The sequence below is a fragment of the Macaca thibetana genome, chromosome 10 (genome assembly GCF_024542745.1).
Source record: "Macaca thibetana thibetana isolate TM-01 chromosome 10, ASM2454274v1, whole genome shotgun sequence".
In the NCBI taxonomy this organism is placed as follows: domain Eukaryota; kingdom Metazoa; phylum Chordata; class Mammalia; order Primates; family Cercopithecidae; genus Macaca; species Macaca thibetana.
This window is the reverse complement of record NC_065587.1, coordinates 4,274,479-4,300,193: the sequence shown is the minus strand read 5'-3', so window position 1 is coordinate 4,300,193 and position 25,715 is coordinate 4,274,479. Positions and strand designations below refer to the sequence as shown.

The 25,715-nt window shown below is 55.0% G+C and overlaps 2 protein-coding genes across 3 annotated transcripts in view; both read right to left on the bottom strand.

The window, feature by feature from the left end:
* The window catches only part of CELSR1 (cadherin EGF LAG seven-pass G-type receptor 1), a 189,504-nt gene extending 166,067 nt beyond the window's left edge, over window positions 1–23,437 (bottom strand). For both annotated transcript variants that reach the window (XM_050805795.1, XM_050805794.1), the window contains exon 1: window positions 19,891–23,437. In XM_050805795.1, the coding sequence (XP_050661752.1) occupies window positions 19,891–23,437 (3,547 nt within the window). The remainder of the gene's footprint in view (window positions 1–19,890) is intronic.
* Window positions 1–25,715, bottom strand: part of CDPF1 (cysteine rich DPF motif domain containing 1) — a 376,436-nt gene that overhangs the window by 290,706 nt on the left and 60,015 nt on the right. The window lies entirely within an intron of this gene.

Sequence of the window (25,715 nt, the reverse complement as noted above, 5' to 3'; positions counted from 1 at the left end):
GAGAAGGAGGGAGGAACCCATGCTGCTCTGGGCGGTGGCAGTGGGACAGAAGTGAGAATAGGCTCTCAGGGTCCTGTCATGCTGGTGAGGTGCACAGGACTCATGGAGGAGTTGCCTGGGATCAGAGGAGGGTGGGTTCTCACTAGGCTCCCGTAGTGGGTGGGAGGCAGCAGGGAACAGATGGCCCCTTTTATGCCTCCAGCTCCAATTCCCTGTATTAAATCTCTTTCTGCTTGAAATACCTAGAGTGGCTTCTGTTTTCCTGACTGGACACTGACTGGTTCATCTGATTAATAAAATTATTTATGTATTTATTTGTTTAGAGATGGAGTCTCACTCTGTCCCCCAGGCTGGAGTGCTGTGGCGCGATCTTGGTTCACTGCAACCTCCGCCTCCTGGGTTCAAGCCATTCTTCTGCCTCAGCCTCCTGAGCAGCTGGGACTACAGGCATGCACTAACACATGCAGCTAATTTTTGTATTTTTAGTACAGACAGGATTTCACCATATTGGCCAGTCTAGTCTCGAACTCCTGACCTCATGATCTGCCCGCCTCGGCCTCCCTAAGTGCTGGGATTACAGGTGTGAGCCACCACATCCAGCCAAAATTCCTTGTTTTAAAAGCAGGGAAGTGTAGAGAAAATCTCAGAGCATGAGATTTTTCTGTGTCAAGTATTAAACCCCGCTTCTCTGGAAACACACTCACAGTCTGATGGGGTCCCAGTACCTCCCAAGAACACAGGTTTATGCAGCCAGCCAGCAGTGTGGCTGACGGGTACCAGGAGTTCACAGGAGGACACATCACTCGGATGGGCTGCTGGGGAAGGCGGTGGGGTAGACACAGAGCTGAGCCTGGCAAGCACGTGGCAGGATGAACAACAAACATCCTCGAAGCAGAAGCAGTGAGGCCACAGCGGCCACACACTGAGGTCGATTCCACCACAGAGCATTTATCTCATGAGCAAGTAAGTCCCAGCAGTCCCAGGTAACCCAGAAGAAGCTCTCAGGACATAACACATGGCTGGGCCAGGTGTCTGAGAACAGGTGCTATCAGGGCTGTGGCTGAAGCTCTGGGAGGCAGGGAGACTAGGGTGGGGAGTGGGGAGCAGAACTGCAGTCAGGAGCCAGGCATGCAGGCTGAATAAATACAGAAATACCGCCTGGTCAGTGCAGCTGAGGACACTCATGGATAAGGCAGCCGCCCACTCCAGAGGCAGGAGAACCTCAGGGCTCCAACCATAGGCCCCAGTGGAAGCGGCACAGGCCCAGGGCTCAGGTGCAGTCCAGGGCGGCCATGGGAGAGGCATCATGGGAGAGGGACAGTCAGGGGTGACACTGAGGTGACCAACTTGGCCCAGTTTAGCCAGGAGTTTCCCATTTTATAACTGAAAGTCCCATGTCCCAAAACCCCTCAGTCCCAGTAAACTGGGCCAGTTGGTGACTTTAGTCCCAGCCTACAGGTGGGAGGGAAAGGATTAAGGCGAGACCCTGAAGCCACTGGGAACCACCACTGGGCAGAATCCCCACTCTGTCCCCACGCAGACAGGCAGGTACTGGACCCTGGGCTGCAGCCTGCCCCTCAGTCCCCTCCTCACACTGCCAGGTGTCTCCCTCCCTGCCAGGACCTCTCCACTGAAAACAACCAACCACCATTCAGTGACACAGATAAGTCTTGTGAGTTGACAGTATCTTTCCAAAAATCAATACAAGAAACCCAAAATGACACTGAATATTCTGTTTGAACAATATCACCTGATTTTAAAATGTTCTTTTAGAAGTGTACAATTTCGGGTCGGGTGCGGTGGCTCACACCTATAATCCCAGCACTTTCGAAGGACAAGGCAGGCGGATCATGAGGTCAGGAGATCAAGACCATCCTGGCTAACACGGTGAAACCCCATTTCTACTAAAAAAAATACAAAAAAATTAGCCGGACGTGGTGGCGGGCGCCTGTAGTCCCAGCTACTCGAGAGGCTGAGGCAGGAGAATGGCGTGAACCCGGGAGGCAGAGCTTGCAGTGAGCCAAGATCGCACCACTGCACTCCAGCCTGGACGACAGAGCGAGACTCCGTCTCAAAAAAAAAAAAAAAAAGTGTATAATTTCAGGCCGGGCGCAGTGGCTCATGCCTGTAATCCCAGCACTTTGGGAGGCCAAGGCAGGCGGATCACCTGAGGTCAGGAGTTCAAGACCAGCCTGGCCAATATGGTGAAACCCCATCTCTACTAAAAATACAAAAATCAGGCCAAGCGTGGTAGCTCAGACCTGTAATCTCAGCACTTTGGGAGGCCAAGGCAGGCAGATCACCTGGGGTCAGGAGTTCAAGAGCAGCCTGGCCAACATGGCGAAACCCCGTCTCTACTAAAAATAGAAAAATTAGCCGGGCATGGTGGCGCACACCTGTAATCCCAGCTACTCAGGAGGCTGAGGCAGGAAAATCGCTTGAACCTGGGAGGTGGAGGTTGTAGTGAGCCAAGATCGTGCCACTGCACTCCAGCCTGGGCAACAGAGTGAGACTCTGTCTCAACAACAACAAAAGAAAGCAGTGTACAATTTCAGGGTGATGAAAACATTCTGCAGTAAACAGTGGTGATGGCTGCACAACATGTGAATGTACTAACTGCCACTAAATCGCATGCCTCAGAAAGGCTAAGACAGTGAATTTCAGGTTCAGTGAACTGTACCACAATTCAGAACAAAAGGTAACCAAGGCTTCCCTCAGAAATCAGAATTCCTGGCAGTGTGAATCGGGGTAACCTGTCACCAGCTGCTGATGGCACCAAGGTCACCCTCCCTAGAAGAACATGTCAACCCAGCCAAGAGAGCCCGGGGAGGTCACACCCTCTGACAATGATGATGCAGCTGCTGTCTTGTAAGTAAACAGAAGGAAAGGACATGCTTTCACCTTATTTTATTGAGACGGGGCCTCACTCTGTTGCCCAGGCTGGCGTGCAATGGTGCAATCATGGCTCACTCAGCCTCAAACTTCCGGGCTCAAGGTGGCACTTGCCACCACACCAGTTTTTGGGTTGTTTTTTCTTTTTTAATTAATTACTTTTTGTAGAGACAGGGTCTCGCCATGTTGCCCAGGCTGGTCTTGAACTCCTGGCCTCAAACAAGCCTCCTGCCTCAGACTCCCAAAGTGCTGGGATTAGAAGCATGAGCCACCACACCCAGCCAGATGCTTTTCAAAGCTCATTTTCTGCCACCTTGACACCTCCCGGGTAATTTCCTCGACCAGCTCATGTTATGCTGCTCCTCCGGCCCAACGGACCACAAAGTCCATTCCCTCCACTTCTCACCCAGGCACACAACTCTCTCAGGACACAGGCAACACCCTGTGTTGGGCCAGGCAGGAAACTGTGGGGTGGGGATTGGCAGGAAGGCAGACAGCCGAGGGCTGTCCCCTCACACTCCCTCCCCATTTCCCACTGCAGCTGACCCCCACTGACCCATGCCCAGAACCCCACCTAAACCCATGTCACGGTTGGCAAAGGCATGGGATGCCCTTTTTGTGTTTTAAAGCAAGGGAACCCTTATCACCTATAAGGGATGAGCTGGGCTCATCCACTTCCTGAGGCTGGTGACTCTGGAGGAAGAATCCAGAGGGTCTGGCTCTGGCCGGGGCAGGTTCTCGCCCCAATGGATCATTCCCCTGAGGTATAAAAACCACCTCCGCATCCCCCACTGCCTCAGTTTCCCCAGCTGCAGAGCACGGAGTTGCCAGGGGCAAGTATGGTCCTTGAAGAGGCTCGGCCCATTTTCCCACTGCTCCGCCTTTGCTCGGGCAAAAAACGCTGGGCTGATGAGCCGCAGGAAAACCAGGAGGGAACGGAGAATTCCTGCCGCAAACGCAATGGGTTTCCCAGGCCAAACCGGAGACTCAGACGGCCGCCCAACACCAAAGCCACCGGTTTCCTGCCTACGGGGTCATCCCGGCTTGGTTTCCCCCCAAAACAGACTCCATCTGGTACTTGTCATCTTCTACAGCGCACAAGGCGGTGTCTGGAGGGCAGAACCACAGTGGCTGGTGTGCACCGTCCTGGCGCCCCAGGCCAGCTCTTCTCTTGGTACCTCTGTCCACAGTGAGGTGCCCCTGAGCTTCCTGTCCTGCACACACAGACGCACCCCTGACCTCTGACAGCCACGTGCAGGATGGACAGGAAGTCTCACAGAACAATAAACCTTCATATTTTCCATTCTCTCCTCTTTGAAGAATTGGGAAAACTTGCGATGACATGTTAGAATTTTCCATGCTTAGAAGCAAGGGCTGCATTGAAGAGGCAACTCCCATGGCTATGGCACTTGGCATCGAGATCCAGAGGGAAAGGGAGAGCGTGCTGTCATCTGAAAGCACCCACCACCCCCCGTGTCCCCATATTCTGTTTACTACACACCTCCCACGGTGTCCCTTTCCCTTTTTTTTTTTTTTTTTTTTTTTTTAATTGAGACAGAGTTTCACTCTTGTTGCCCAGGCCAGAGTGTAATGGCAGGACCTCGGCTCACTGCAACTTCCGCCTCCCGGGTTCAAGCATTTCTCCTGCCTCAGCTTCCCAAGTAGGTGGGATTACAGGCATGTGCCACCACACCTGGCTAATTTTTTTGTATTTTTAGTAGAGATGGGGTTTCTCCATGTTGGTCAGGCTGGTCTCGAACTCATGACCTCAGGTGATGTGATCCGCCCATCTCGGCCTCCCAGAGTGCTGGGATTGCAGGCGTGAGCCACCGCACCTGGCCTCAGCATCCCCTTTCTAAAGGACATCTCGAAGCACAGCCCAGCCCCTTAGCCCAGACGCTGCTATCACGGCAAACCTTACTGAGAAGTCAGAGCCCGTGGAGGCACTATCAGAAGCGGCGCTCAGCCCGTGCCACACTCGGTCTCGTTAGAGGAGAACAAAGGGAGTGGATTCCCACAGACCACATCGCACTGTGACAAGGGAAACCGACGGTGTGCTCGGGGCATTCGGGCGGACAGACTTCAGATTCCACCGAGAAGGGAGACCCGGCTATCTGATTTAACACAAAGAAACCAGTCACGCCGGGCGCGGTGGCTCACGCTTGTAATCCCAGCACTTTGGGAGGCCGAGGCGGGCAGAACACGAGGTCAGGAGATCGAGACCATCCTGGTTAACACGGTGAAACCCCGTTTCTACTAAAAATACAAAAAAAATAGCCAGGCGTGGTGGTGGGCGCCTGTAGTCCCAGCTACTCGGGAGGCTGAGGCAGGAGAATGGCATGAACTCGGGAGGCGGAGCTTGCAGTGAGCTGAGATTGCGCCACTGCACTCCAGCCTGGGCGACAGAGCGAGACTCCATCTCAAAAAAAAAAAAACTAGTCACACACACGAACATGAAGGCAGGCGTGGCCGTGGGTTCACTATCCTGCCCTAATACCCAGTACCTGTGGATGTGACCTAACTTGGAAATAAAGGCTGCAGATTAAGATATAAATTAAGATGGGGCCAGGCACGGTGGCTCACGCCTGTAATCCCAGCGTAGCTGCAGTCTCTGCCTCCATCTTCACGTTGTGGCCTCCTCATTGTGTGTCTGTCTCTGTGTCTTCTCTCTTATAAAGACTCCAGTTGTGGCAGGCGCGGTGGCTCACACCAGCAATTCAGCACTTTGGGAGGCCGAGGTGGGTGGATCACTTGAGGTCAGGAGATCGAGACCAGCCTGGCCAACCTGGTGAAACCCTATCTCTACTAAAAATCCAAAAATTAGCTGGACGTGGTGGCGCATGCCTGTAATCCCAGCTACTCGGGAGGCTGAGGCAGGAGAATCGCTTAAACCCGGGAGGCAAAGGTTGCAATGAGTCAAGATCACACCACTGCACTCCAGCCTGGGTGACAGAGTGAGACTCCATATCAAAAAATTAAAAACAAAAAAAAAAAAAAAAAAAAACACCAACATAAAGACAAGAAAATACTGACACATGCTGCGCTGCGCACGACTCGGAAAGCATGACGTTGGCGGGGAGAAGACAGACACAAAAGCCCACGGGTTGGGGCTACCAGCGGGTATGAGTTTTCCTTTGGGGGGAATGAGAATGTTTTGGAACTGGACCGGGTGGGGGTGTTGCACTCCACAGTGATGTTCTAAATGCCACAAAATGGCTAAAAAATGGTTAACTTCACTTTCTGTGAATTTCACCTCCCTGGAAACAAACAAGGACAGAGATCTAGCCAAATTGCTTCAATGTATCCAAATGCTGATACAAATACACTTGAACCAGCATGTGTACTGGTGGCTTTGGACCCAAGGCTTGGTCATGAAGAGAGGGGGCTGAGGGCCAGCACTGGGCCGCGCAGAGCACAGGGCTAGGATTTGGGAGCCCCTGGGTTGGCCCAGGGAGCAGTGATCTCAGTCGCCCACTACAGCTCACCTCTTGTCCGAGTTGGTGGAAACAGGTGGAGGCTGGGCATCAGGCCTGAATGTCCAGCTGGTCTCCCTTCCCGGGAGGGGCTGGGAGATGCCTGAGACACCCACATACCCAGGGACCCCGTCCCATGCCCCTGAGCTGCAAGGTCCCAGAACCTGCAGAAAAACCAGGAAACACTGGACCCTGCACAGGTGCCTCCAGAAACCTGGAGCCTTCCTTGCACTCAGGGCTCCTAAAACAGGGAACATGTTCGTTCGTGTGGCTGTCAATATGCAGTCAAATAACCAGAGATTTGATCCACACACCAGGTGCAAGATTTATATTTCAGTACCTACCCCATTGCTTTTTTTTTTTTTTTTTTTTTGAGACAGAGTTTCGCTCTTGTCACTCAGGCTGGAGTGCAATGGCGCAATCTCAGCTCGCTGCAACTCCGCCTCCTGGGGTCAAGCAATTCTCCTGCCTTACCCACCCGAGTAGGTGGGATTATAGGTGCCCGCTACCACCCAGCTAATTTTTGTATTTTTTTTAGTAGAGATGGGGTTTCACCAGGTTGGCCAGGCTGGTCTCCAACTCCTGACCTCAGGTGATCCGCCTGCCTCGGCTTCCCAAAGTGCTGAGATTCCAGGCATGGGTCACTGCGCCCGGCCCCCTATTGCCATTTATGATGTCAAGACACAGGCTGAGAGCGCAGGAAAAGGCACAGGAGGAAGAAGAGCCCCAAGCCCAGCAGGAGGCTCTGGATGGCCTCAACCCTCAGGACAGGACCAAAGGAACCCGCTCAGTGCTCAAGCTCTCAGGGAAATCACACCCCGAACTACAGACACAGGCACCTGCTCCCACGCCTCCCACACCTGAGTGTCTGCAACAGTTTGCATTAGTTCTTCTAGCAATTTTTTCTTGTAATAAAATGTACATAACACGGAACTTAACACGGTAACCACTTTTCTTTTTTTTGAGACAGAGTCTTGCTCTTGTCACCCAGGCTAGAGTAAAATGGCATGATCTCAGCTCACTGCAACCTCCACCTCCCCAGTTCAAGCAATTCTCCTACCTCAGCCTCCCGAGTAGCCGGGATTACAGGCACCCATCATCAGGCCTGGCTAATTTTTTGTATTTTTAGTAGAGACAGGGTTTCACCAGGTTGGCCAGGCTGATCTCGAGCCACGGTACCTGGCCCACTGTAACCATTTTTAAACGCACCCACAGTTTAGGGGCATGAAGTACACTCACACTGTTATACAACCATCGCCACCCTCCATCTACAGAACCTGTCATCTTCCCAAAGTGAAACTCTGTCCCCATTAAATACCAACTCCTGTCCCCTCCCTACCCCCGGCACCCACCATTCTACTTCCTGTCTCTATGAATTTGACTCCTCTAGGGACCTCAGTGGAATCATACAAAATTTGTGCTTTCGAATCTTGCTCATTTCACTTAGCATAATGTCCTAATGTCCTCAAGGTTCACCCACATTGAAGCAAGTGTCAGAACTTCTGTCCTTTTCCAGGCTGAGTAGTATTTCACCGTGCAAATGAACCACATATGTTGCTTATCCATTCATCTGTCCACGGACACCCGGGGTGCTTCCACCTTTTGGTTACTGTGAGTAACACTGCTGTGAACATGGGAGTACAAATACCTCTTTAAAGATCTTATTTTCAGCCAGGCCGGGTGTGGTGGCTCACGTCTGTAATCCTAACACTTTGGGAGGCTTGAGGCAGGCGGGTCACCTGAGGTCAGAAATTTGAGACCATCCTGGTCAACATGGAGAAACCCCATCTCTACTAAAAATATAAAAATTAGCCAGGTGTGGCGGCACACGCCTGTAATCCCAGCTACTTGGGAGGCTGAGGCAGGAGAATCGCTTAAACCCGGGAGGTGGAGGCGGCAGTGAGCCGAGATCGCACCATTGCACTCGCTCCAGTCTGGGCAAGAGAGTGAGACTCCATCTCAAAAACAAAAACAAAAATAAAGATCTTGTTTTCAATTAGGTTATACCCAGAAGTGGGGTCGCTGGAGTATATGATAGTTCTATTTTTCATATTTTGCAGAACCTCCATAGTGTGTTCCCTAGCAGCTGCACCATTTTATACCCCACCAAAAGAGCAAAAGGGTTCCGGTTTCTCTGCATCCTTCAACACGTGTTTTCTGAGTTTTTTTTGACCACAGTCATCCTAATGGGTATGTAGTAGTATCTCCCTGCAGGTTTGGGGTTTTTGTGTGTGTGTGTCAGTCAACTCACTGGCAAATGGTTATTTCCCTGCAAGAGCGTGTATGTGTGAGACAGGGTCTGACTCTGTTGCCCAGGCTGGAGTGCAGTGATGCAGTCTCAGCTCACTGCAACCTCCACCTCCCAGGTTGAGGCAAACCTCCCGCCTCAGCCTCTTGAGTAGCTGAGACTACAAGCCCATGCTACCATGCCCAGCTAATTTTTTTATATTTTGTATATTTTTTTGGTAGAAATTGCCAATTCCTGGGCTCAAGCAATCCTCCTGCCTCAGATTCCGAAAGTGCCGGGATTATAAGCTGGAGTCCCCATGCCTGCGGTTTCGACTTGAATTTCCCTGTTGACTAATGATGCTGAGCATCTTTTTTTGTGCTTATTGGCCATTTGTATCTTTGGAAGAAATGTCTACTCAAGTTCTTTGTTCATTTTTTAATTCCGTTGTTTTCTTGTTGCTAAATTGTAGGAGTTCTTTACATGGTCCAGATATTAATGCCTTATCATATATATAATTTGCAAATATTTTATAAGTTTTTAAATGGGATAATATCTCAGCACTTCTGACACACATGGAAAAGAAAAAGGAGGTTTCCCAAATCACAGTCAGATCTCCAGGCTGGATCTCTGCTTTTCCAATCCCTAACCTACAGAAGGGTGAGAGGCAGCAGGGAACGGCCCCAGGCAATGGCCATTCTACCTTCTGAGGTCCAGAGGGGCCAGGCTGACCTAGCGTCAGGTAATCTGCACAGGGCAGTGAGTGGGGCACAGCCCAGGCCTCACCTCTGGTGAAATCTCAGGCCGTCTCCAATGCCAGGAGAACACTCACTCAGTGGGCCTGCATTGCATGCCTGGCATCACAACACATCACAGGACAGCCGCTGGGGCCTTGGCCGACGGTGGAACTGCAGGGCAGCTGAACAACTTCACTCTGATAATGAAAACCGGCCTGCAGCAATCAACTCACTGACAAATGGTTATTGCCCTGCAAGAGCACTCTTATCTCCGAATGCTAACAGGGCATGTGATTTTATTTGAATTAGTTGCTGTTAGTTTACTTTAACCAAGTGTCATTTAGATTAGATATGAAAAAAAAATCCTAAAAAATATTTAAAAGACGATACAAAACTGAGAATAAAAACAGACTGTTAAGAAAGAAAAATCTTATCCTGGTGCAGTGGCTCATGCCTGTAATCCCAGCACTTTGGAAGGCCAAGGCAGGTGGATCAGCTGAGGTCAGGAGTTCGAGACCAGCCTGGCCAACGTGGTGAAACCCCGTCTCTACTAAAAATACAAAAATTAGCTGGGTGTGGTAGCGGGCGCCTGTAGTCCAGATACTCAAGGGGCTGAGGCATAAGAATTGCTTGAACTTGTGAGGCAGAGGTTGCAGTGAGTCGAGATTGCACCACTGCCCTCCAGCCTGGGTGCCTGAGCGAGACTCTGTCTCAAATAAATAAATTAATTAAATTAAAAGAAAGAAAAAGCTTGATGGGTGGATGGATAGTTGGAGGGATGGAGGGAGGGAGGGATGGAGGGAAGGAGGGAGAGAGGGATAGAGGGAGGGAGAGAGGGAGGGAGGGAGGGAGAGAGAGAGGGAGGGAAAAAGAGAGGGCAGGAGAAAGGCAGCTCCCTGGCCAGTAGAATCCCGCTTCTCTGAGCTGGAAGGCCCCTCAACAGGCTTGCGTCAGCCCCTGCTCCAAGCAGCCTCCTTATCTGGTATCTCCTTCCCCAGGCTCCCCAAATAGAGCCTCCAGCTCTGACCAGTGACATGCCTGTCTCCCTGCACCTGGTGACCACCAGTCCTGCACTCCACAGCTTCTTGTGACAGCTCTACCACAAGAGACCCCACAGGGACCCAGAGAAGGCTCCCAGGAGCCCCTTCTTCAGCCTTAGCCCCTCCCACAATCCTGTAGCAGGCTGCTACCGTCGCCCACCCCCTCAATCAGGCACCACGTGCAGGCAACTCTCAGCCATCCTGTTTCAGGCAATGCAGTCACTTGCACTGAGCTTCCGTCCTCAGAAATCCCCAGCTTTGTGTCCCAGGGCCTTGCCACTGGCAGACAGAGGGGACCGAAGGTGGCTGCCAGTACCACGATTAGAGCACTCAGACCCCAGAGTCTGCGCCTGGCTCTTCCTGCTGCTACAAGCTCTCTAGCCTCAGTTTCTCTGCCCTTACCATGGGGATCCTGTAAGATTTCACTGAGATGATGCAGGCACAGCCCAAACAGGCACTGGGGTGCTGGGAAGCACACAGACTCAGGCGGGCCAGCAACAGCACTCTTGCCCCACGCCCACTTCTCAATCACCCCTGCTCTGGGCCAGCTGCCTTAGCTACCTGATTCCCCTCTTACAGGCCAGCCCCTTGTGCCTGGGACACGCTCAAGCCCCCAGACAAGGCCCGCAGCTCTGAGGGACACACCCTGTGCCCTGCACATTTCCCATGACAACTAGAAGGGGCGAAGTTGGTGTGTCGGGCGGCTGGAAGGAAAGGTGTTACCTCACACGATGACCTTGAAAGTGGCCCCCACCCCCGTTGTGTGTGTGTGTGTGTGTTGTGTGTGTGTGTGTGTTGTGTGTGTGTGTGTGTGTGTGTGTGTTTTGTTTGTTTAAGAGCCCCTGGCCTTTATCCAGGACACGAGAACAGGCGCTAGAGGGATGACACCACTAAAAGGCTGGTGTGGGGCTTTTCCCAGCTATGGAATGTTCACGCCCAAAAAGGGGACCTGATTGCTAAGATATCCACAAGTCCTTACCTGAAGCAAAAGCCTAAGAATTCAGCCACTGGTGTTTTCCTGAAAAACGCCCATCCCTTCACCCTGGGCTAAGTCCCTCAGCACGTGTGGGAGGAACCGAAAACGGCTCCTGGGGGCTGTCCGTGCTTCTGCGTGGCTCCCTTTGTACCCCAAGTAAAGTCACCGGGCCCTCCACCTGGCAGGCAGCCCCCTCCCGTCACCCCTCCGAGGGTCCCCTCTGGCTCATTCCAGAAATAATCCACACCTCCTACCAGGCCCCAGGCTCACAGGCCACAGGAGAGGGAAGCCCAGGGGCCTCCACGAGGAGCAGCCACTAATGCAAGACTGGCCTCTGGACCCTCAGAGCTTGAACTTCCGCCTGCATTTCCTCCCAAAACAAGCAAGAGGAAGCCTGGGTCACTGAATTAAAGAGGGTCGTTTATGACCAGCCGCGGTGGCTCATGCCTATAATTCCAACACTTTGGGAGGCCAAAGTGGGCGGATCACCTGAGGTCGGGAGTTCAAGACCAGCCTGACCAACATGGAGAAACCCCATCTCTACCAAAAACACAAAATTAGCTGGGCGTGTTGGCGCATGCCTGTCATCTCAGCTACTCGGGAGGCTGAGGCAGGAGAATCACTTGAACTCGGGGGACAGAGGTTGCAGTCAGCTGAGATCGCGCCACTGCACTCCAGCCTGGGCAACAAGAGTGAAACTCCGTCTCAAAAAAAAAAAAGGGGGAGTCGTTTACTACAGTCCCTCCCAGCATTCAGGAATTTCATTCTAGGGAATCTGGGGCATTTATATGAACCTGTGCGTTCAGGTTACAGGAAAAGAAGAAAAAAACTTAGAAAACGATTTCCCCCAAGGCTGTGAACTGAAGAAATCACGCCAAACTCAGGATTATTTTCTACATGCTGCACCCACACGATAAAATCTACTTCTGTTTGTATCCAAGTGCTGGCAGGGATGAGCCCTGTGGCACCAGGCCACAGGCCACACCCCAGCTAAGGTGGCCACTGCCAGGGGTCCCAGCCCCCATCTACCCACCTGTCCCGTTCCTAAACAGGTTCTGCCGTCGGGTTTCAAAACGTGCAGGCACAGACACCAGCCCAAACCCAAGGGGACTGTCAGCAGTGACACTGGGGCCGGCATGGAGTTCTCGCATGCCCAGCAACATGGACCCGTTCCAGGCACGGCCAGCACCGCCCCTCCTGCCGGCTCCTGCCCAGGGCTCCAGGAACTCGCCCGGAGTTTCACCTGCCTGCTGCTTCACCTGGACTTTTACAAATGGTCTCTCAACACCCCAGTCCGTACATGGGGCCAGGCATAGAACTCTTGTCCCCAGGCAGCTGGTGCTGAGGGGGGTGCCCTGCCCTGGTGAGTCCATGTCCCCTGGGGCTGTGGCCCCTTGCTTTCTCCCAGGCCCCCTTTTCCCATCTGCCTCTAGCTGCTCCATCCCCTCCAGGTCTGATGACTCAGAGACTGAGGCAGAAGTTACTATCCTGGCAAACCCATCTACGAAGCTTGGCCACAGCAGCCCCTTGGGAGACACTGAGGAAGACCTGACACTGCCCACTCCCAACGCCCCTGCGAGGAGCCGGTGCCCACGCTAGGTGGCAGGACAGATAGGTGCTGTAACCTGCCAACTGTGCGGGGCCTTTAGCTCGGCCTTGTGCAGGCCCCGTCCCCATGACACCCCGCCTTCCCTCTGAGGCTGGATCCTGTTCCCACCCCACTCATGCCAGCGACCTTGTCATCTGCTCCTCAGAGGCACCCCCAAACCACTCCACTCAGATCTCACAGAGGCCACCAAGGACCTGCCCTTGGCTAACCCATCACATCTCTGTCCCCAGGCTCTCCAACCGCCAGATGGCATCCATCACGGATGACCCCCTCGGAGACCCTCACCCTCCCTCAGCCTCCAGGGCCTTCACCCGTGGGACCTCCCCTGCACGTGGTTATTCCTGCTCCAGCTCCCAAGCAGACCATTCCCCACCCAGTAGGCTACTCAGGCCATAGCTCCTCAAGGCTGGGCCTGGGTCCCCTCCTAACTGCCAGCGCCCTCACTTGTGTGTCCATAACCTGAGCTGGTCTCCCCAGTCCAGACCGGCACACACAATCAACTTCAGGACGGTCTCAAAGATGCCCAGCCACACGGAGCCAAAAATGGCCTTATGTCTTCTCCCCAGAGTCGATTCCCAGTAAGGACTCTGGCTCGGGGAACACGCCTCTCTCAGTTTCACTCTCATCTTCCCAGAGCCAGTTTTTTCTGGAAGGCACAGACACGGAACATGCCTCAGGAGCTGCTCGGTCCAGGTTCAAATCCCACTGTTGCCACCACAAGCTGGTGCCCTGGGAGCCCTGTCTTCGGTCTGCTCATCTCTGGGATGGAGGTGGCAACAGTACTTTGCACGCCATAGGGTGGCGGCGGGAGAACTGCAAATGATGGGGCCGGCAGAGCCTGGGAGGGTTCCCGGCACATGGAGCATGTCATTTGGAATATGTCTGACCATCTAAGCTGGCAAATCCCTCCTCAGCCACCCCCATGCTGGAGCAAGCATGATGTCCCCAGTTTCCCTCCCCTCCACTCTTACCGCCCAGCAGCTGGGACACGGGCCCCAGCTCTTGCCTAAATCCTCCCGAGGAGGCCCAGCAAACCCTCCACAGTCAGCCCTCTCCCAACCCAGGGGATCCCCCCGACTCCTGGTCTCCCTGCCTGGCACACACTGCACATGCCTAGGGGGGTACAGAAGGGTCCCAGCCCGTCCTTGCCTGCACCTGGCGTCACCACCCTGCCCCTGAGCTCAGGCCCCTTGCTCATCCGATGGTCCATCTCCACCCAGCTGCAGAAGTCATGATCACAATGGCTCTCCAAGATTTCGCACACAGCAGGTGTTCAATAAATGAATCAACACTCCTCATTTGTGAGGCAGTGTTTCTCAAGGTATGAGCAAGCCACTATCTCCAGACTTATCAGAGCTCTGAAACGGTTAACTCATTGCCAAAAGCACTGAACTCTCCTGGGAAGGTGTGACACTAGCAGAATCCTGCTTGGCCACTGAAGCAATTTAAGATGGTCCGATCCAGGCTGGGCACGGTGGCTCACACCTGTAATCCCAGCATTTTGGGAGGCTGAGGCGGGCGGATCGCCTGAGGTTAGGAGTTGGAGACCAGCCTGGCCAGCACAGTGAAACCCCATCTCTACAAAAATACAAAAATTAGCCAAGCATGATGGCGGGTGCCTGTAATTCCAGCTACTTGGGAAGCCGAGGCAGCTGAGGCAGGAGAATCACTTGAACCTGGGAGGCGGAGGTTGCAGTGAGCCAAATCATGCCATTGCACTCCAGCCTGGGAGACAGAGCAAAACTCTGTCTCAAGAAATAAAAGGTCTGATCCTTCTCTACCCTGTGAGTTCCAGAAAAGCACGATGCCGTGCATCCAGACAATGCCTGAACAGCAGCCCGCCCCTACTTCCTTCTTTGCAATCGTCTGTTTAAAAGTCACTGCGATATCCTGTATTTAACCAGGCAAACACTTAGGGAAGCTTTATCAAGCCTAGACAACTTTATACCATCCAGTCCCCACCAAAGTCAATGGCAAGAAGGTTACTCAATCCTGTTATTTCACCGAGTTTCAGGATTTTCTGACATGCCTGAATGACTCATCCGCCAATCATTCTCACCCACAAACGCCACTTTCCCACATCCATGGCTCTGCAACACACATAGCAGGAGAGGCGGGGACGTCGTCTTTCTCCCAAGCGCCTCATTCCGCAACAAGAGGCCTACAGCCCTGTACCCACGGACACACACTCAAAGTGAATTAAAAATAACGCAGCCCGGCAACAGATGACTGGATAAAAGAAATGTGGCACATATACACCGTGGTGTACTATTCCACTATAAAAAAGAATGAGATCCTGGGCTGGGCATGGTGGCTCATGCCTGTAATCCCAGCACTTTGGGAGGCTGAGGCAGGCGGATCACGAGGTCAGGAGATCGAGACCATTCTGGCTAACACAGTGAAACCCCATCTCTACTAAAAATACAAAAAATTAGCTGGGCGTGGTGGCAGGCGCCTGTAGTCCCAGCTATTCGGGAGGCTGAAGCAGGAGAATGGCATGAACCCAGGAGGTGGAGCTTGCAGTGAACCGAGATCGTGCCACTGCCCTGCAGCCTGGGCGACAGAGCAAGACACCGTTTCAAAAAAAAAAAAAAAAAAAATGAGATCCTGTCATTTGCAACAACATGGATGGAACTGGAGGTCATTATGTGGAGTGAAATAAGCCAGGCACAGAAAAACAAATATCCCAAATTCACACTTGCTTGTGGGATCTAAAAATCAAAGCAATTGAACTTATGGGGACAGAGGATAGAAGAATGGCTACCAGAGGCTGGGAAGGGTGTAGTGGGAGGAAAGTGGATGGTCAACAGGCACAAAAAAATAGTTTAAAAAAATGAATAAGGCCAGGTACAGTGGCTCACGCCTGTAATCCCAGCACTTTGGGAGGCCAAGGCAGGCAGATCACTTGAGGTCAGGAGTTGGAGACCAGGCTGGCCAACATGGTGAAACGTTGTCTCCACTAAACATACAAAAATGAGCTGGGTGGGGTGGTATGCACCTGTAATCCCACCTACTCAGAAGGCTGAGGTAGGAGAATCACTTGAACCCGGGAGGTAGAGGTTGCAGTGAGCCAAGATCATGCCACTGCGCTCCTGGCTGGGAGACAGAGTAAGACTCCGTCTCAAAAAAAAAAAAAAAAAAAAAAGAATAAGACCTAGTATTTAGCCCACCAGCAAGACTACAGTCAATAATAATTTAATTGTACATTCAAAAATAACTAAAACAGTGTAATTGGACTGTTTATAACACAAAGGATAAATGCTTGAGGGGGTGGAGACCCCATTCTCCATGATGTGATCATTATACATTGCATACCGGTGCCAAAATATCTCATGTACCTCATAAATATATACACCTGGCCAGGCACAGTGGCTCATGCCTATAATTTCAGCACTGTGGGAGGCCAAGGCAGATGGATCACTTGAGCTCAAGAGTTGGAGACCAGACTGAATAACATAGTGAGCCCTTGACTCTACTACAAATTAAAAAAAAAATCAGCCAGGTGTGGTGGTGGAATGAGCTGAGATCAAGGCTGACATGAGTCGTGATCATGCCCCACTGCACTCCAGCTGGGGCAACAGGGCAAGACCCTGTCTCATACACACACAGCCATATACACACACACACACACACACAAACACACACGTTTGTATATATAACTTACACATAATTCATTATAATGTACATATTATAATTCATTATATATAAATTGTTTTTTTAATTAAAAATAAAAATAAAATGAAGAATGTCAATATTTCTGAAAGACCACTGTCCAGAAAGAACACAGAGCATATTCAAGGTTGAGTTGTCCATTGGCTCATCAGCCACATTGCTCTGAAAAATGCAAACACAGCTTTTATACAAGCTCATAATAAAAAGTCCCTATCCCAGAATTTAAAATCTCATTCAAAAACCATCGCAAAAAATGAACATCTTGTATCGCTGGCTGTCATTCAAAACTGGCAGCTATTTGAATTTCACTATATTCTGACTTCAAAAAGTTTTCAAAAAATGTTTTGTTCTTGGTGGGCTATATAAAACCATTGACGATTATCTAGTCACAGTCACAGTGATTGTGTTCAACCCCACGCCAGACTAAATGAACTGCCTCCACCACACGTGCCTTTCCAGGCCCTGCCCTCCGTGCGCCCATCCCTCCTGGGCTCCTCTGCTGAAAGCTGGCAGCCCTTCCTGGAATGGCTCCCACTAAACCCAGTTGATGGCTGGCCTGTTCCATACAGCATTTCCAGGCCAGTCATACTGCATCAAAGGCTTTAGGGCATGGCTGTAAATCCTAAGGAACCAACAACACTCAATTGAAAACAGTGGATGAGTTTGAAACCACCGCTTCCCTGTATTGTTCCTTAATAAAACCTCCAGTTAATTTAAGGGCTGATCTTTCTGTTTGGTCTGTTTTCTACCCAGTGCTTTGCCGTCTGGAACCACAGATCTTCTAGTCAATAGTGATTTGCTTATTTGGAGCATTAAATCCTAGTCAAACGGTCTGAGATTTCCGCATGTCCTTTTTTGTGTTTATTTATTTGGAGACAATCTCACTCCATCACCCAGGATAGAGTACAGCAGTGGGATCTCGGCTCACTGCAATCTCCGCCTCCCAGATTCAAGTGATTTTCCTGCCTCAGCCTCCCGAGCAGCTGGAACTACAGGTGCTCGCCACCACACCTGGTTAATTTTTGTATTTTTGGTAGAGACAGAGTTTCACCATGTTGGCCAGGCTGGTCTCGAACTCCTGACCTCAGGGGATCCACCCACCTCGGCCTCCCACGGGATTACAGGCGTGAGCCACGGCACCCGGTCGTATGCCTACATTAAAGCAGAGTACCCATTTGACCCTGGAATAATTCAGTTCAGCAACTAATTCGTCAAAAATGTTCTCCGAAGGAAGAGAGGGGAATGTGAAGGGCAGGCTGTTTTCTGCAGATCGTAGTTTAACGCCCAGTGCCCCTGCCCACTGGCGGTGCAGCCCTGAGAAGGTCTCTCACAGCCCTGGGCCTCAGTGTCTGCATCTGTAAAATGAGCAGCAGCATGACACCACTCGGCTCCCAGTTACCAGGGAAACACATGACAGTGCAAATAAAAGACTAAAGAAAACTGCTTGCTGGAACCCAGTCAAAGGTAACCACTGTCATCTGGGTGTGTGTTGGGGCAGTTGGGTGGGTGGGGGAGGTGTGGTGTGGATGCATGAGGACCCAGTGCCTGATTTACACGAGAGTACGAGCGTGTCTGCAAAAGAGCAGAGCCAGTAACTGGATGGTTGAGACAGTGACTACACAGCATGGAGCCCCCAACCCATCTTCAACTGTGGTCCAAGCTGTGCGCCCCAGGTGAGACAGCCCTCAGGAACCAACCTCCCTGGAAGGGAATCCATCCTAAACCCTGCTGTCTGGCTAACAGTGGGGGGACCCACATTACTGATACCACAGACACACAAAACATCCCTGCCCCCAGCATGGATCCGTTCCCACTACCTCGTCCCTTGTTAAATCTAAACCCTATTATCGGGCCAAGTCATTTTTAAACAGGCCAAATTTCCCACCCCGCTTTATCTATCAGATAAAGTGGTACAGAAGAAGAACTTCCTAAGAATATCCATAGCCCCGGTTAATTCGCCCTTAAGGGCCTATTCCACATTCCCCACACATTTTTACAGTCTCACAAAACCTAAAATATCCACCAACAAATAGACTGTACTGCCAAAACTGTGCCAAAAGTTTGTATCATATCAAAACTGAATCTGTAAGTTTCACATCTTATATGCAAACAACTGTAACGAAGCTGTTAGCTATCCAACCCTTCCTATATTACAGAATTACAGCCAACCTCAGAAACGAAACAAATCAGAAAGTTAACTTTTTAATTCTTCCAGGGCTTCTGTGGCAATGTTGTATCCTAATAACTCACTGTTTAAACAATTCCTCTGAAACACTGACTCAAACAGCCCGCCAATCTGAGGTCTTCTTGGCAGTAGTTTGGGTTTATAAATAAGGTCACCTGCCTGCAATAGCATCCTTGGATGTCAGGCAAACCTCAAAGAGCCACTAGGGGACCTTTATTGTTCCCCCAACCCCCGCGAAGTTCTTCTGTCTCTTCTGTGTCTCCCAATTCCAACACCTCCCCAGCCCTGCGGGCCAGCCCTGGCACACAGGGTCAGAGGCGTGGAGGACCGGCCAAACTTCTGACAGCTGAGCCGAGGCTTCCCCTCCCTTCAGTTCACCTCCAGCCCCAGTGCAGGCGAGCAAGGTTCCCACACTGGCTCCACCACTAACTGGGCAGGCCTCTTCAACAGCACCCAAATTACAAGCCCGCGTCCAGGGGCAGAAGCCAAGATCAAATGAGGCTATCCTTTTCAAAGAGCTTGCACAAAGCCCTACACACGTAAGGCCGACTGTTATTATCTGCAGGAGACAGAAAAACCAGACCAAGGGAACACCGGCTGCATTACAGGGTGACTCAGGGACCCATCTGACAATTTCCAACGGTCCCACCCTGGAATTAATTGGCACATGGAAGGGGCAGTGACCTCTGATCTTCCCAGAGACCCCTGTGGCTGGCTGATGAAAGAGCACCCCCAAGCAAACCCTGTGACCCAGATCACCTGGAGGGCACATTTTAATAGCTGTACTCAGGAGTCACTAGCCTGCTGAGAAAGGCGCTGAGCCGTGGTCTTGAACTTGGAGAACCACAGGCCTGCTCCCAGGAAAATGCTGACGGAAGCGGCGCGGTGCTTTCTACCCCTCGCTGGGCCTAGGTGGGGTGCTCACCCCCAGCATCCAACCAGCAGCAACAAATCCTTGCAGAGCTGCCCGGGCCCGGCCCAAATGCGCCCCGGCATGCCAGGCGGGGCCCTTGGCGGGTTCCTGAGGCTCTCCAGGAGGCCCATCCGGAGCTGCTCCTCCCACCCCGAAGGCCACTCACCAGATACAGACACCTCCATGAGCGCCTCCAGCGGCCGGTTGTTGTCCAGGTCGCGGCTGAGCTGCAGCTCACCCGTGGCGGGGTCCAACAGCAACAGGCGCAGCTCATTGCCCTGCAGGAAGGTGTAGTTGAGGCTGTCCGACACGTCGGGGTCATGGGCCGGGATGCGGCCGATCACCCCGGTGGGGAAGTTGTTGGACTTGTTGGTGACATAGTTGTTGAAGAGGATCTGGAAGTCGGGCAGCACGGGCGGGTTGTCATTCTGGTCCACGAGAAGGATGTGGACCGTGGCTCGGCTCACCAGCGGAGCCGATGTGGCCTGCACCACCAGCACATACTCCCGCCGGACCTCAAAGTCCAGCTCCACCATGGCACGCAGGTCCCCGTTGAGCAGGTCCAGCTGGAAGAAATGCCGCATATCCCCTTCCACAATCTGATACATGATCTGGGCATTGGGGCCTTCATCAGGGTCATTGGCACGAATCTTTGCCACCACCGACCCCACTGGGTTGTTCTCCTCAACAAACAGCTCCAGCTCATCCTTCTCAAACATGGGGGCATTGTCATTAATGTCCAAGATGGTCACCTGGATTTCCACCGAGGCGCTAAGGGGAGTGGGACTGCCCCGATCCACAGCCAGAGCCCAAAGGTTGTACACGGCCACATTCTCCCGGTCCAGCCGGCGCTGGGTGCGGATCACACCAGACGTGGGCTCGATGTAGAAGTCCCCATCGCCGTCGTCCCCACCCTGGAAGGTGTACAGCAGACGTCCATTGGGACCTGAGTCCCGGTCCGTGGCGGAGACCTGGAGGATGCTGGTTGAGGGTGGAGCATCCTCAAAGATGGAACCCTGGTAGAAATCCCACAGGAACTGGGGCGCATTGTCATTGGCATCAAGGATGAGGATCTCTAGGGTGGTGGTGTCTGATTTCTGCGGGATGCCGTTGTCCTGGGCCATGATGGTCAGTGTGTAGGCGACCTGGTTTTCATAGTCCAACTCCATCATGGTGTACATGGTGCCACTGTCGGGGTCGATGCGGAACTGCGGCACGGGGTCCTGAATCACGTAGGTGATGCGGGCATTCTCTCCTGTGTCCTCATCGTTGGCACTGAGGGTAGCAATGGAGGTGCCCACAGGCCTGTCCTCACTGACACTCACTGTGTAATGGGAGCTCTGAAAGACGGGCCGGTGGGTGTTGGCGTCGGTGACATTGATTAGGACATGCGCAGTGTGTGACCGTGTGCCGTCAGAGGCCGTCACCGCCAGCACGTACTGCTGCTCCTGTTTGTAGTCCAGAGGTAGCGCCAGGGTGATGAGGCCGCCCCCTCTCTGGCTGCTGAGTGCAAAGCGGTTCCGGGTGTTGCCCCCCGTGAGCTGGTAGGTAATCACACTGTTAGCATCACGGTCGCGGGCCTGCAGGGTCAGCACGCTGCTCCCTACAGCCGCATCCTCATTCAGACGAAGCTCGTAGGTGGGCTGCGTGAACACCGGGTCATTGTCGTTCACATCCAGCACCGTGATGGACACGCTGGTGGAGGAGCTCATGGGGGGCGAGCCGTGGTCCACCGCCTCCACCCCGAAGCTGTAGTGCTCCACCTCCTCGCGGTCCAGCTCGGCACACACCGTGATCCAACCGGAGCTGTTGTGGATCTGAAAGGGGAAGTCAGGGGTGGGGGCAGGGTTCTTAGGCCCAGCACTGCCACCCCCCAGAAAGGCGGAGGCTGTGTCCACCAGGCGATAGTGCAGCCGGGCGTTCTCCCCTGAGTCCGCGTCCACCGCCTGAATGTGCACCACGGGGTAGCCCAGGGGCACATTCTCCAGCACCGTGGCCTGGAACGGGCTGCTCACAAAGATAGGCTCGTTGTCGTTGACATCCAGCACCTGCACAGACACCACCCCGGAAGAATTGATGAGCGGGGGCCGGCCCCCATCCTGGGCCTTGATGCTCAGCGAGTACTTCTGGACATCCTCGAAATCCAGGGGGTTGATCACATCCAGGATCCCGCTCAGTGAGTGCAGGTAGAACTGGCCGGCCACGTTCCCGCTGAGGATGCTATAGTGAATGGCCGCGTTCTGGCCCTGGTCCCGGTCCGTGGCCTGCACTCGCAGCACAGCGGTGTTGAGCCCCACGTCCTCTGGCACCTGGACCACGTAGTTCTGCTCACTGAACTGGGGGTAGTTGTCGTTCTCGTCCTCCACCTCGATGTACACGGTGGCCGTGGCGCTGAGCGGGCCCGGGTTGCGCCCCTGGTCGTTGGCCTCCACCAGCAGCTGGTACTCGGCCGCCTCCTCCCGGTCCAGCACCGCCCTCGTGCTCACCACGCCGGAGCTCTCGTTGAGCTGGAAGACGTCCCACGCGCCCCCCAGCACACGGTAGCGCAAGTTGGCGTTGACAGGCGAGTCGCGGTCGCTGGCGCGGATGGTCAGCACCTCGTAGCCCACCTCCAGGTTCTCCCGTACGCGCTCGCGGTACTCCGACTGCTCGAAGACCGGGCTGTGATCGTTGGTGTCTTTGACCAAGACGGTGATATAGGTGGTGGCCGAGCGCGGCGGCGTGCTGTAGTCGACGGCCTTCACCCTGAGGACGTGCGTCTCCTTGGTCTCGCGGTCCAGCACGCTGTCCGTGCTCACAGCACCCGTGGCGGAGTCGATGCGGAAGTAGCCCCGGGAGCGCTCGTCGAACAGCCCCTCCATGTAATAGCTCACTCGCTCCTCCTCGCCCTCGATGGTGTAGTGCGCGTGCAGCTGGAGGATGAGGGTGCCCGCCGGCTCGTTCTCAAACAAAGCCACCTGGTAGTTGGGCATCGGGAACTTCAGGCTCCCTCTGCCACTCGTGCCCCGCCGGGCCCGTCGCGCCGGCCCCACCCGGGCTTGGGGCAAGTTCGGCGGCAGCGGCGGTGATGGGGATGGCGACGCGGAGGGCGTCCCCGCGGTGGCTGCCTCCACCTCTAATCTCACCCGTACGGAGCCAGCCGCGCGCCAAAGGGCGCATAGCAGACGCAAGCGGACTGAACTGCCCGGCGGCAGGCAGATAGGGCGGCCGGGACAGCGGGGCCCGGGGCGCGGCGGGCAGCTGCAGGCGGGTAAGGTGGTCGGAGCTGCGAGCGCGGAAAGCCGCGCGGCCGCGCCGCCGCGGGGGACCGGGAAGCAGAAAGCCCCGCAGAACCGGGCACGGGCTCCGCAGCCGGGATGGTGCGCGCGCGCCCGCAGGCGGCGGCTCAGCGCCGTCGGGGCACCGCGGGCCGCCAAGCGGACTTGCAGCGGCAGCGGGCGCCCAGCCAGGCGCACGCAGCCCCGGGGCCCGGCGCCCGAGACGCGCCGCCGTCCTGCCAGCCGCCCATCGCGGCCCACGTCCAGCAGCTCCCGCGGCGCCCAGGACGTGCGCGCGGCTCCCACCGCGTAGGTACAGCCTGGCCCGAGGGCGAAGGCGCGGGCCCCGCCGGGTACGTGCGGCTCCCAGGCGGCCGCTCGCAGCCCCAGCGCCGGCAGGGCGGCGGCGGCGGCCAGAAGCAGCAGCATGGGCAGCACGGGCGGCGGCGGCGCCATGGCCCGGAGCCCGAGCCCGAGCCGGGCGCCCAAACACAATCCATGCACCCGGCGCGCCTCCGCATCCACCCGGCGCGGCCGGGGAGCGGCTTGCGGGAGCCTGGCGCCCGGCCCTCGGGGCGGTCCGCGTCCCGCCTCCCCGGGGGCCCTGGCGGGGACTGTGGGGACCGCGCGCCTGGCCTCCCCCGCAGCTTCCACTTCGAGAGCACTTTGCGAAAGTTTGCGAAGTTGGTTTCAAGATGGCTCCTCCGCGCGTCCCGGGAGGGCGCCGCGCATCAACCTGCGGCGGCGGCGGCTCCAGGCAGCTCCAGGTGGCTCCGGCGCGGGCTCGGCCGGACGGGCGTGGGAAGCGGGGCGGGCCCGGCGCGGGGCGGGGGCTGAGTTCCCGGGGCGGGCTGGGCAGCTCCGCGCCGCGTAGACCCCGGCGGCCGGCTGCTGCCTGGGCGGTGCGCTTGGCCCGCACCCCCTCCACCCGCGCTCTCCCCGCCCCCGGCCCGGCCCCGCCCCGCCCCCGGCCCAGCCGCGTATTGTTCGGCCCGCCGGGGAGCCGGCTCGGAGGTGCGCGCCGAGAGGATCGCTATGGAGACGCGAGGGCGCGGCCAGGGCGGGGGCTGGGGGCCTAGTCCCCGGAGGCCTCCCCACCCAACCTCCCGGGGGGCGGGGCCGAGGGAACAGGGCCGGGAAAGGTGGGGCTGGGGCTCCCGGTGGCCGCTACCCGTGGGGCGGTGGCTCCGCACCTCAGGCCCGGGGCCGAGGCTCAGAGCATGGCTCCCTACCCCGGCAGAAAGATCCACTGAGGCCGCCGCGAGGAGTGCCGCGCGGGTAGGACCCGGGGGCGGAGGACTGGGGCCGAGGGGCCAGGGAGCCCCCCTATTAAGGACTGCGGAGGCTGTCGAGGGGGTTACCCATTTTACAGCAAGACGCACGGAGGCTAAAATGCTTCACCCCGACTAAAACTCCCTGGACTTTGAAACCCAATAGGCAGCTACCGGATCTGCGTCCCACTTGGTTTAAAGCGCAACTTTTAAATGAAAGAAGGAAACCCCGGTTGACATAAGGGGTTTGGAGAGGACGGCGGAGGCGCGCTCAGGTCCCGCGTGCGGCCCGGCCCGAGCGTTCGCGGACGTGTAGCGGAGTCCCACAGAGTCCGGCTCCTCCCGAAGCGGGTTGCGGGGGAGCGGGAACCAGGGGCTCTGGAAACCGCCTGGGGCTAGCAAGCACCCGCAGGGATTTAGAGCTGTGCCACAGCCCCTGCCCAGCCTCCTACAGAGGACAGCGGGGGGCGGGGGGCAGAGACCTTAGAGCGTTCAGAAAAGCGACACACACCCCCGCCTCCTGCAGGGAACCCCGGGGGCCGGGGGCAGCTTTAGGTCTGCGTGACGGGTACACCTGCCTCCGGATGGTGCACAGCCATGGAGGGGGTGGGGGCTTAGGACTTCGCGACCCCCGCATGGCAGGGGCTTTGGGACTGTGCAACCAGAGCCAGGGAAGGGCGCGCGCTCTCCCTCGGTGGCGCTCGCGGCGCGGGAATCCAGTGCAGCCCTTAGGCCTCCCAGTGGTCGGGGATGGTAGGTGGGAGGCGCCTCTCCTAGAAAGGCTTCTCCTGGGGCCGGTCGGAGCGGTGGGGGTGGAAGTAATGCGCAGTCACCCCTAGAGCGGGTCTTTTTGGCAAGAGAGGGTCGGATCCTGCAGCCAAATCTCTGAGCTGAGCTCAGATGAGTCCAGTCTCGACGAGGACCGTGGGCGGCTGTGGAGACCCGGAGGGGTTTCTCCCCCGGAGCGATCTGTGTGTGTGTGTGTCACACGCACACTCAGCCAACTTCGCTCAAAGCTGCTGAAACAATGTCTTTGGGCTGAAGCCCAACGTGAGCATTTTCTTCCCAGTAGCAAGGCTTTGAAGAGGTTATATTGATCTAAAAGGTGGAGTTGCTTTGGAACCTCTTAATTCGGGGTTTCCACTGGAGAGTCCTGTTGGGAAATGTGTGTGTGGAGGGAGAGAAGGAAGGAGAAAAGTTCATCCCTTAATGTGACCGGTCCAGGACCTCCCCACCCCCCATATACCCTTCCACTGGAATTGTCCGGGGAAGGATGAAAGGACAGTTCTGGGACAGGAAGGCAGGGCGGGTCCCTGAGCCTGGAGCCTCCCATTAGAAGGCTGCTGGGCGGACCTGAAGGGAACCCAGGCAGCAGGAAAGCCAGAGAACCCCAGGAGCGCATATTTTGCAATAAGGCTTTAAGCAGAGTGGGTTGGGTTTAGATAAACAAAACTCAGCTGCAG